At 38.5% G+C, this 13,129-nt stretch overlaps 1 protein-coding gene across 1 annotated transcript; it reads right to left on the reverse strand.

Annotated features, from left to right (window-relative positions):
• Nucleotides 1-270: 270 nt before the first annotated feature.
• On the reverse strand, nt 271-1,101 carry LOC138903391 (uncharacterized). The gene is made up of 2 exons (XM_070191362.1): nt 910-1,101; nt 271-795 (listed from the first exon to the last, which is right to left on the reverse strand). The coding sequence occupies exons 1-2, from the start codon at nt 1,099-1,101 to the stop codon at nt 271-273; spliced, it is 717 nt and encodes a 238-aa protein (XP_070047463.1).
• Nucleotides 1,102-13,129: the final 12,028 nt, after the last annotated feature.

The following is a 13,129-nucleotide window of genomic DNA, read 5'->3' on the forward strand; positions in this document are numbered from 1 at the left end:
GAACTACAAAAGAAAATCTTTTTGTCTTTTTCTTTCGACTTAATTCCCTCAAGAAACCCGTCGAATGATATCCATCATCAGGAAAAATCAAAAAATTTAAAATATTTATGTTTTTTCAATTTTTTCTATCTCTAACTACTAAAATTAACAAAAACTAAAATACATATACATACAACATACAAATATCCCCCTACCCCACACTTTAAGTTGTGTCATGTCCCCATGACACACAATTAAAAATCATAAGGTAAAGGAAACTTCCCTGAATTTTCAGTCGAAGTCGGGCTTCATTCCACGCGCCAGAACTAGTGCACACATCCACGCGGACAGCTTCTTCTCAGCCTTCTTGGGGTACACCCCACATTTGTCTTTCTTAATCATTGGAGCCTTCTCTTTTGTACTCTTCACCTTCCACTCAACACTTGCGGCTGCCTTTTCCTTTTTCACTGCAGTTGCTACATTCATCTCAAAAGTCACAGTCTCCTGACCCACTCTAAGAATGAGTTTTCTATCATGTATATCCAGTATAGCTCTACCCGTTGCTAAATATAGTCTTCCTAGGATGAGGGGGACATCCTTGTTATCCTCTATATTTACCACTATAAAATCTACAGAAAATACGAACTTATCCACCCATACCAAAACATCTTCTACTATCCCCTCGAGTGTTATAGGCATTTGGTCTGCTAGTTGCAAAGATATTGGCACCGACCTTATCTCTCCAATCTCCTTCTCCAGTTTCCTATAAATAGACAATGGCATTAGATTAATTGAGGCATCGGAATCACATAAAGACTAATCAAAATTTAGAGTGCCTAAAGAGTAAGGTATAGTAAAACTCCCTGGATCTCCACACTTTTATGGGAGTTTATTTTGCAAGATAGCACTGCAATGCTCTGTAAGCTTGACCACTGAGGTCTCTTCTATCTTCCTCTTCTTTGTAAGGATCTCCTTCAAGAACTTTGCATAAGCTGGTATTTGTGAGAGAACATCAGTGAATGGCAGGTTTACATTAACCTGTCCTAGCATGTCTAGAAATCTCACAAACTGCTTGTTCAGCTTTTCTCTATAGAGATTTTGAGGAAAAGGTAGAGCAGGCATGTGCTTGCTCCCATCATCAGTGTCCTCCCTTCTTGAAGTTTCCTCCTTTTTCTTTTTCTCAGCTCCCTTCTTGCCTTTTTTCTTCTCAGTCTTTTTATCATCATCTTCAATTTTCAGCTCCTTCCCACTTTCTTTTTCAGGCGTAGCTTCTTTTTGAATTGGAGTGGGATTCTTCAACACTTGTCCGCTTCTCAAGGTCACCGCATTTACCGTTTATTTGGGATTCTTTTCAGTATCAGTAGGCAGAGTACCTGGGATCCTTTCAGATAATACAGTTGCGATTTGTTCCACTTGTCTCTCCAAGTTACGCAAACCTGTCCCAAATTCTTTGATAGCTGCCCCATGAGCATCTAATCTTTCATAAGTCTTGACAATGAAGGATTTCATTAGATATTCTAACCCATACTGAATTGGCTGTTGAGGCTGAAACTGCGGCCTCTGCTGATTCACAAAACCAGGAGCTCCTTGAAATCTGGAGTTGTTTTGTTGCCATGCATTTGTCGTACCCCCGGGTGAACTCCATGAAAAATCGGGGTGCTTCTGACCCATTGCATTGAAATTGTAGTTACCCACAACATTAACTTCCTCCATTGAAGCTTGACACCCATGGGTATGGTGTCCTCTTCCACATATGTCACATGCTGCATGAGGCTCATTACGTGTTGAAGCTAAGGTTAGCTTTCTTATTTCCTTTGCCATGGCATCAAGTTGTACATGCACCGATGTGTTAGTATCAACTTGGTGAACACCAGTTGATTTTTTTACTTCAGCAATCTCCGAGGGCCACTGATTTGCATCTTCAGATAATTCATCTAGAATAGTGACTATCTCCTCTGGAGTCTTCATCATTAACGGACCTCCAGCTGCATTTCTCAATGTTCTGCGTGAGGTTGGTGTCAAACCATCCCAAAAGTCCTGGAGTTTCATCTAGAGTTCAATTCCGCTGTGTTGACACTTTCGCACAATCTCTTTAAACTTCTCACATGCTTCAAACCCAGTCTCAGTCTCACTTAGGCAGAAGTTATGGATTTTTCTTTTAAACTTGCTCATTTTAGCTTATGAGAAATATTTAGCAAGAAACTTTGAGGTCATATCCTCCCATGTTCTAATTTATCCCTGGGGCTAGCTTCGAAACCAGTTTTTTGCATCATATTTCAGAGTAAAGGGGAATGACCTTAAGTATACTGCATCTTGTGATACACCATTATATTGAAAGGTGTTTATGATCTCCTCGAAGTCCATTAGATGATTCTTTGGATCTTCGTTCATCTTTCCTCTAAAGAAACAGTTGTTTTGGAGGGTTTGAAGCAACCCTTTCTTCAGCTCGAAATTATTGGCTGCAACTGGAGGTGGTCTCACACTTGATAAACCTTGGTTGTAGACCGGTCTAGCATAATCACCAAATGGTCTCCCTTGGCCGGGAGCTACGTTTCCGAACTGGTCTTCACCCACAGGCAGATTCTGAGCTATTCTTCGAGCTCTCTCCTCCTCATAAGCAATTTGTGCATCTCTGAGTGCTGCTTCTTCAGCATCTCTTGCAGCTTTCTCTCTGAGTTAGGTTGCCTCTCTCGCATCCAAATCAACATTATCATCATCTCCCGCCATCTTTTCTTCGGTTGAGGATTGCCCAACCGCTTCTATATTCTCGGAGAGATTTCTTTCCTTCTACAACCGTCGCAGATATTTCTCGGTTTGTAGTTCGTATGGTTGCAATTCCTTCCCAGAAGGTCAGGTCATGCACCAATCTAACCTGTAGCCTGCGCACAGTCAAAGAACACCCAAACGTAAAAAGAGAAAAATAAAAATAAAGATTCCTGAATTAGCACTACAAACTATTTCAAACACTATTGATTGTCAATTCCTGGCAACGACACCAAAATTTGACGAGCTAAAAACACAACACAAAATTATGCTCGCTAGTAGAATATAGTATAGAAAATATCGTATCTATAGGGATTGGAGTTAAACAGTATTTTCGTAGTTTACAGCTTTATTGCTATCCAAGATGATGACAATTTGGATTTGTGTGAATTAAAACTAAAATTAACTAAAATTCTAAACTATTGGCAAATGACAATCGCAACAAGAGTAAGCAAAGAAGATATCAATGGGAGAAAATAGGGGTTGATTGGATAGGTTTAAGATACTTGTTTGGGAATTAACTCTAGTCGATTCACTTCTAAGGTTCAAGTGAGTCTCTCAAATTCACTCAATTATTAGTTCAACATTTAGTAGAAACTCCTCTCTATTAAGTCTCAACCTCACAATATAAACTAAGTTAAGCTCAATGACGATATACAAGAATTCGTAGTGGATTAGTCTTTAGGAGAACCTCTTTCGATTATCCTCCTAACTGGGTCTAAACAATAATTCAACTAGCCTCTTTCGATTACTAAGAAGAATCAACGAATTCAACCAATAAGATAATGAAAATACATCACAAGTTATGCCTCTTTCGATTACATAAACATATGAATATATATGCAACAATAAAAACACCCAAAACGATTCAATACATAAAACTAGAGTTAATATCCACAAACAATTCTCAAAACATCAAATCCATCAATCCCTAAGGAAGAATTACTCCATGGATATGGAGAAATTAATCATAATTAAGTTTAAGTGAAAGGAAAACATAAAACATCCAAATCCTCGTCTTGAGTGAGGATAAATGGTGAAATCATTATGCTCTTGCTCCTCCCTCTTCTCCTTAGTTTTCTTAGGTCTAAATTATGTCAAAAGTCCTCAAAATACCATTTTTTATGTATATATACCAAGTAAGATCGGGCATAAAAAAATATACCATCTTCTACGCGAAAGGGAAACTTTTTCGTAGTTGGACGTGCGCGGCCGCGCACCTGGAAGTGTGCCCGCGCACTTTTCACACTGTTCTGCCCCATATGCGCGGTCAGTGTGCGGCCGCATACTTTTCACCCTATTCTGTTGGGAGCTGGAAAGAACGTAAAACATTAACGGTGTAACCCTTTGAATTAGCTTTCCAACAATATATTGTGGATCCCAAAAGGAATTCCGCGCGAAATGTTAAGTGCATTTTACTAGACACTGCGCAATATGCCTGCTAGATTCTTTGTTTCATTTCACTATCATTCGTTGATCCCTGAACACGATCCCGGCTTAATTCCTTGGATTTTTACTCATACTTCAAAGCTCCAAATCACTTGAATTCATTCCGTAATATCTACATAGCTCGGAATCACTCTTACAAGGCATAAAATACACAATTAGTGTAAAACACTAGCGATTAAAGCTCAAACTCAATTAAAGTGCAGTAAATTAGAATGTAATAATTGACTAAAATATGAGATTATAGCCTACCATCACACGTGAGTTATCCGTGTAATTTATAGTGCTTGGGCTGAAGGAGTCCCTCCGGAGTCTGTACACACCCCCAGTGAGTGCAGGTACCTACCGAGTGCGAGAGCCGAGCCATTGGGAGGATTGAGTGAATGTGAGGACTTAGTGACTAAGAGGACTGAGTGAATTGATACTATAAGAGTATGCACATGATTTTATCACTGAGTTGCATCGCATTGACATGCACACTTGACATACAAGCATAGAGATACATTTTTCTCATGTTGTATGATATTGCGTCATTCATGACTTCACATACTCATTAACATGTAGGCATAAAGATGTATTTTCCTCAGGCAATTGGGAAAAATTATAGTTTTACAAAACGTACTCATAGTTTGGTGATTTCGATAAAAGATTTGGGTTTTAGTTGATATACTTGAAAAGCAGGCCTATTTTTCTGGAACTGTGAATGAGCTGAGCATTTTATCTCTGAGCTACTTCTTTTATTACTTCCATTATGTTGTTATGAACTGTTGTTGGCTATTAGTGTTAGACCTCGACTTGTGTTCCAGCCCGTCACTACTTTCAACCTAAGGTTAGGTTTGTTACTTAGTGAGTATAAGGAGTCAGTTGTACTCATACTACACTTCGGCATCTTATGTGCAGCTATTGGATGCTGATGTTGTTATGATCGACAGGAGCTGGATTTAAAGATGTACCTGTGTTTCGGTTGTAGCTGCCTCTTGTTCATGGTAGCCTTATATTTATAAAAATCTGTTTATGTACATTTCGAATAGATGATGTATTTATTTCATACCAGCTTTGTAAATTCAAATCTTAGAAGCGCATGATTTGTACTATCAGTCATTAGGGAGTGTATTAGATTCAGTTAATTATCAATTGAATTGGATTGTTGTTATTTGGATTACCTAGCGGGTGAGGTTAGGTGTCATCACAGCTAGTTGAATTTTTGGTCGTGACAAGTTGGTATCAGATCTCTAGGTTCATAGGTTCTACAAGTCATGAGCAAGTGTCTAGTAGAGTCTTGCGGATCAGTATGATGATATCCATACTTATCTTCGAGATACTACAGAGCGTTTAGGATAATCTCCCATCTTTCTTTCCTTATCGTGCATAATTAATTCAGCTTGAAACATAAATCTTTGAATTTCTTCCACGCATTCGTGTGAGCATGTGAGCGCTCGGTATCATATGTGTATCGCTAGCTTTTGATTCCATGAAAAAGGTTCGAGATGTGTATTCTGTGTTTTGGTGATGGGCCAGTCTGGAGGACTTGAGGCAAGGTTTAGACCGCAGCTTAGGCTCGATAGCTTATGTTGTGTGAACTTATACATTTGGATTCATATGTCCAGCAGTGTCCCTATGAGTGGAATTTGTGGCTCGATGAGAGGTTGAATAGCTATATGATGAGCATGATGTGGCTGCGGAATGTGTTCAAATGGTTTGATTTTACGAGAATAGTTTGCTTGAGATGTAAATAAAAAAGAGAGCCATTAGGTGCTTGGTGTTTGTCTTGATTTGACGTATAGTCTCGAGTATGAATGTGTTGAAGGATCTTTCATGATGTTTAATGGTGGAGCGAAGTAGATTTTCATGTCTTGTTGATAAGTTCGGACTTAGGGAGATTAAGTGATCGCGTAGTAATTGTGGTTGCGAAAGGGTATATCAAGATGACAATTTTAGGCAAACCATGTAGATTATCTCATGCGGAGTAATGTACGGAGGTGTGCTTCTTATAATGTTGAGCGGAGAGTTTCTTTTCTACCAGCGGGGTGTATGCGTTGAGATATGAATTTGAATCTGGTTGAGAAAGTTGACTTGATTGTCAAGAGAATAAATGCTAGCTTAGCGGATGGTTAAGGTATTTTTATGGTTGGTGTTGCATGAGCTTGCGAAAATTTTTTGTTGACCTGACTACGGTATTATGGAAGTAATAGAATATGGATATTGTGAGTTATGGAATATTTTGTTCTATGGCTTTGAGCCAAGTGGGAAAGTCTTCTATCACCGATTTAATTGCACGGTTATGTGTTGTATTGGTTTTGGTCTGAGGCATACTTGTAGATTAGTTATGACTTGCAGAGGTTGAGATGGAGGATGAGTCGAGAAAGGAAATTCCTGGATACGGGTTATATTGCACTTTATGAGTATATAAAAATCATGGAATGAGTTGAGTTATTATTCGTGACGGATGTAGTGTGCACGGTGTATGAATTTGCTCGGTTGTGTTAAGGCATAGTTACTTCTTTGGGGTGTTTTTGTACTAATTGAGCATAGGCAGTTTGGCCCGTTCGGAGTGGTGCAATTGAGATTTGAGCAGAGTGTATGACTCTAGAGAATGTTCTAATGGACTCAAGATTAATACGTAGCAACTGAGAATTTTTTGCGAATTTATATATGGCTAGAATCTGAGATTTAAGTTGGATGGTGTAGAGACTTGTGGCATTTTTTTTATCATTATGGATTTTATATTTCGGTATCAGAAAGGTGAAGGAAACGACTTTAGACTCAAATAAGCTATTTTCAGAGTAGATGTTTCAGTTGTGGTATTTATTGGGGGTAGTTATGATGTGGTGAGACTTTTTAGATGTTTTGGTGGCAATATTCTTGGGTTTGGTGACCTGAGTGTCTTGGTCGAGTTAGAAGAAGTCAGTTCTAATAGCTTGGTTATAATGTGCATATGGGTTTTGAAGAATTCTTCATGGTTTCTACCACGACTTGAGACGTATATTTTCTACAACGTGAGGAACATGTTGTGTATTGTGATTTCCACCAGGTATGTATTCTGCTAATGACTTAGAGTATTAATGAGGTTTTCATATTTTCATAGGATGGCCTAATAGATACGGTACTTTGTGTGAGATTTGGGATTTGCATGTGCAAGTATACGATTCAGATTCAAAAGGAAAGTCATGAGTTTATGGAGCACAGACGATTTTAGATATTGGCACTAGTGGTATTACCGGAGAAGAGTATATGTTCAGAAGGTGCACTGTATTTTGAATTACGGATGTTTCGTTGGTATTGCGATACTCGCCTGGTTGATCAACTACCGATATTCAGATTTTTGCTATGTGGCACAGGAGAATTATAGAAGTATTTCTCGTGGGATGATCGTGCATGAAATATATGTTAGTCATTCGAATGCTAGAGTTGGGATCGGTTATGATGATTCATCTGTCCTATGAATTTGGAGACAGGGAGTTCTCAGAAGCATATTGTTTCAGGGTTGCGACCTGTTTAAGGTGAGTATTTTATTTAAACACAGTAGAGGCACTAGTTGCGTTAATTATTTGTGATAGCTACGCGCTATGAGTGTGCATATATGTGAGGTTTGAGCCCATGTGCGGGCATCAAGGCAAGTATTCATACTCGGAAGAATGCTTAGGCTATGATATACCTAGAGTTGACTGTTAAGCATAAAGTTATAACGTTTCTCGTATTCGTACCTTTGTGGAGAAGTATCTGGGCTATACTTGAGGTTACAAAGAGGCTAATTCCCTGAGCAAACTTGGTAGTTACTATTTCTACGATAACCTGCCAATTTGAGTTGTGATAGAACACTTTGCACATGCCTACACTATGGCGTGTTATTTATACCAGTCCAGGAGCATGAAAATCTTATTTCATTATCATATACATGTGTACTTGTTAAATTACTCTTGTATGATATGCTTGGACTGGAGGCCTGTGATCATGCAGGCGATCTATATTATTAGCACGTGAGTTATCTGTGCGGATCTACATATTGGTATCATTGACACGTGAGTTGTCTGTGTCCCATGTGAGTTGTCCGTGCAGTGTGTGAGAATTTTATTTCTTTGATAATTTATCTGATTTCATTGTTTTTCTTCCTCTACGATAAAAATTAGTTGAGCAGCGTATTTGAGGAATTGTGCACATACGCCTACGGTTATCCTCTTCACAAAATTTGAGGTGGTGCTAGCTGAACTTGCGAAACGGTTCTCTTCTTTGAGACATTTTCCATTTTCGGGTGCACGAATTGCTTGAGATATATTGGTGTGGCGTTTATGTGGAATAGTTATGTTTGATAATATAAGGCCAGTAGACCTAGAATGTGTACTATCGGATTTGATTACGGTATATTTGGGAGGATGATATCGAAAGTCGGCTTAGAAAGTGATTATGGTTCTGGTTGGAGTGAGAGAGCTCCATGACTAGTTGATCTGATAAGTGGTTTTGAGATTCCACGTGTTTCTTTCATTATTAGCTGTGTACGAAGGTTTTGGGGACGAGGTTTCGTTTGATATGGGGTTTAATACTAGTACATAGTAGGTTTTTAGTAGTTATTGTGATCGGAAATGGTGATGCGAGTATGAAAGTTGTGTAGTATGTTATGTGATTATATGTGGGGTTATGGTAATGGCTTGATATAGCTTGTTCAGACTTATACAGTGTGTAGATGTGAGATTCAGGTCTTGTAAGAAATTCTAAATGTTGGAAATTGGGTTCTAAGTTCTACAGACTAAGGTTAAAGTAATGATCTTCAATTATGTTGTGTTTTCAGGCCTATATGGAATAGGGTGGCATGGGATCACCCCCGGGTATGTGCGTGGTAAGGTGGAATAGTGATTTGAAGGTTTAGGAACAACTCTTGGCACGTTCGAGGACGAACGTATATTTAAGTTGGGGAGAATGTAACGACCCGACTTGTCGTTTTGAAAAGCTATGCTCCTTTAGACAATTTGAAGTCTTGAGCAGCTTCGTAGAGTGTATTATGACTTGTATGAATTATCGGCTTTAGTTTTTGGATGATTTGGGATTTAATTGAAAGAGCAATCCTTGTTTAGAAGCTTAAATGAAAAGAGTTGACCGAAGTTTGACTTTTGTGAAAACGACTCCGGAATAGAGTTTTGATGGTTCTAATAGCTTCGTATGGTGATTTTGGACTTAGGAGTGTGTCCGGGTATTTCTTTTGAATTTTGTAGTTAAATTTGGCTTGAAATGGCGAAAATAGAAAATTGAAAGATTTGAAGTTTGACCGGGAGTTGACTTTTTTATATCGGGGTTGGAATACGATTCTGGAAATTTGAATAGGTTCGTTATGTGATTTATGACTTGTGTGCAAAATTTGAAGTCAATCAGACTTGATTTGATAGGTTTCGGCATTGAATGTAGAAGTTGAAAATTCTTAGTTTCATTAAGTTTGAATTGGGGTATGATTCGAGGTTTTAGCGTTGTTTGATATGATTTTAGGCCTCGACTAGGTTCGTATGATATTTTAGGTCTTGTTGGTATATTTGGTTGAGGTCCCGAGGGCCTCGTGTAGATTTCGGATGGTTAACGAAATTTAATTTGGATATTTCTAGAATGTTTCGACATCGTTTTTCAAGCATAAGTGGTATCACCTTAATACAATGAGCTCCAAATTCATATTTGATTGAAGCAATAGATTCGTATTGAAATAACGGAGCCATAGCAAAAATAATCGTCGAATTCGGACATCGTTTGAGAGAGTTATGCCCATTTTCGGACAAAATAGAAAACATTTCCCATCGCCAGCGCCCAAGGTAGTGTGAGGCGTTGGGAATTTTGATGTTCTGGAAACTGGGCCACAGGTAGTGCCCCACGTCACCTGTGGCGCTCGAACATTAAATCGCGATAAACGGGAGGTTTTGCCAATTTTCACAAAAATAGAGATGGGGAGCTCGGTTTGGGAGATTTTCAGAGGCAAATTTCACCACACACACTTGGGGTAAGTGTTCTTGACTCCCTGGTGATTATATTCCATGAATTAATCTTTATTTTCAGCATTAGATTATTGATTTTTCAATAGAAATTGGAGGAATTTTCTACATTTCCATAAAATAAATTTTCGAGATTGGAACATCGATTCGGAGTCAGATTTGAGTAAAATTATTATGGTTGGACTCGTAATTAACTGGGTAGTCGTATTTTGTGAGTTTCGTCGGATTCCGAAACATGGGCCCCACTGTCAATTTTTCGAGCGGAGTTGAGAATTTTTATAAATTGTTAAATTGTAAGCATTAGAGTGTATTTTGATTAATTTGCACGTTGTTTGACTAGTTTTGAATCGTTTGGCTTGGAATTGAGGAGATAGGAAGGTATTCGAAGGTTGATACGCACATAGTAGAATTTTTGGAGCATTGTTTATCTTGCTCGGTATTGGATTCGACTTGATCGAGGTAAGTAATTCTTCTAAACTTGGAGCTGAGGGTATGAACCCTGAATATACGTGTTATGTGATTTATTTGGAGGTGACGCACATGCTAGGTGACGGGCATGTGGGTGTGCACCATAGAAAATGTGACGTAACTGATTCCGGAAAATTGTGTAGACAAATAATCTTGGCATTTTTCATGTACTTTCATGTGTTAGAGAAATAGAGCTAAAAATCATGCTGAGGCTATATGCCAATATTATTGAGACCCACTGAGGTCGTATTGCTGTTGAATTATTTTTTAAAATTGTAATTTCATACTCAGTCATGTTCATTCATTTCATATCATAACTCAGTCTCTATTGCTATATATTGACACATCATATCATCATTTTTGGGCTAGTTTCATGGTATTGTTGGCCCGAGAGACTGGAGAGATTGATGACTGAGTGAGGCCGAGGGCCTGATTGTGAGGTTATGGATACTATGGCACGTGAGTTTTTCGTGCAGCACATGAGTTGTCCATGTGGATCTAGATATTTATATTATGGAACGTGTGTTATCCATGCAACACGTGAGTTGTCCGTGTGGATCCAGATATTTATATTATGTCACGTGAGTTGTCTGTACGGATCCAAATATTTATATTATAGAACGTGAGTTGTCCGTACAGCACGTGAGTTGTCCGTGCAGTTTATAGCGCTTGGGCTGAAGGAGAGCCTCCGGAGTCTGTACACACCCCAGTGAGTGCAGGTACCTACCGAGTGCGAGTGTCGAGCGACTGGGAGGATTGAGTGACTGTGAGGACTGAGTGACTGGGAGGACTGAGTGAATTGATACTATGAGAGTATGCACATGTTTTTATCACTGAGTTTCATCGCATTGACATGCACACTTGACATATAGGCATAAAGATGCATTTTTCTCATGTTGTACGATATTGCGTCATTCATGACTTCACATACTCATTGGCATGTAGGCATAGAGATGTATTTTTCTCATGACATTTGTAAATGAAATATCCTATCTGTTGTTGAAAAGGTTTTAGAAAAAATCACGGTTTTACAAAACATACTCATATTTTGGTGATTTCTATAAAAGATTTGGGTTTTCGCTAAAATACTTGAAAAGCAGGCCTATTTTTCTGGAACTGTGAACGAGCTTAGCATTTTATCTCTGAGCTACTTCTTTTATTACTTTCATTATGTTGTTATGAACTGTTGTTGGCTATTGGTGTTGGACCCCGTCCTGTGTTCTAGCTCGTCACTACTGGTATAACATAGTTGCCACGAAGACACTTTTTTTTTCTCTTTCTGTTTTTGAGGTCTGATCTGAAGGTAAACTCTAGACACATCGCACATGCTATTGATGGATTTTGGATTGAAGGAGTCAGAGTCTTCCCTGCATGCCTAACATCCACTTCTTCTGGTCGAGTGCCTTACGACGCCTTTAACGATGAGAGAAGGAGATACCGTAGAGAATAACTCAAGGGCATTGGCTACTCCATCAACTCAATTTTGTTGCGTAAGTGAGGAAGCCAGTCATCATAGTCTAAACTTTAAATCTTTTGTAGGCTCATCTCGTCGATTGGCATTCCAATCCTGGTCATTCATAGATAGTCGGTGCTTTTAGTCATAGGCTATCGCGCTTCTGGAGGTATTCACATTTGGCATATGCCTGCTCTGACCGAGATCTTTGGGGATGATTCCGTACTACAGTTCAGTGGAGGAACTTTAGGACATCCTTGGGGTAATGCGCCAGGTGTCGTAGCTAATCAAGTAGCAAGGCTAAGTTTGTTACTTATTAAGTACATGGGGTCGGTTGTACTCATACTACGCTTTTGCACCTTGCATGCAGATATTGGATTCTGATGTTGTTGTGATCGACAGGAGCTGGATTTGAAGACGTATCTGCATTCCGATTGTAGCTGCCTCTTGTTCATGGTAGCCTTAGATTTATAAAAATCTATTTATGTACGTTTTGAATAGATGATGTATTTATTTTATACCAACTTTGTAAATTCTAATCTTAGAAGCTCATGATTTGTACTACCAGTCCTTGGAGAGTGTATTAGAGTTAGTTAATTATCAATTGAATCGGATTATTATTTTTTGGCTTACCTAGCGGGTGAAGTTAGGTGCCATCACGACTAGTTAAATTTTTGGTCGTGACATCGGGTCATCACAAATTACTTGGTGTACCTCTACAAGTAAAATTGGCTATTCAAATCCCACTCTAGACGGTCTTATTTTCGGCACGAAGTATAGATATATAAGTGATAATCACTAAAATTTCAAAAAAAAAAAATTAATTTAGAACCTATAATTTCAAAAGTGTATTCATGATAAGATAGTGTATTTAAATCCGTCAAATATAAATTCAAAATTCAACTCTTCATAACAGAGCATCCATCCGTTTGAGATCTTTGATCCGTCAATGAATTGAGTCCAGAACTAAAATATTAGATTTTTGGACTCAAAGTACCAAATTAGGTAAAATAAATAACTGATTACCTTTTTATATATAGCGCATGAAATTCATGCG

This window comes from Nicotiana tomentosiformis, chromosome 12 (genome assembly GCF_000390325.3).
Source record: "Nicotiana tomentosiformis chromosome 12, ASM39032v3, whole genome shotgun sequence".
Taxonomy (NCBI): Eukaryota; Viridiplantae; Streptophyta; class Magnoliopsida; order Solanales; family Solanaceae; genus Nicotiana; species Nicotiana tomentosiformis.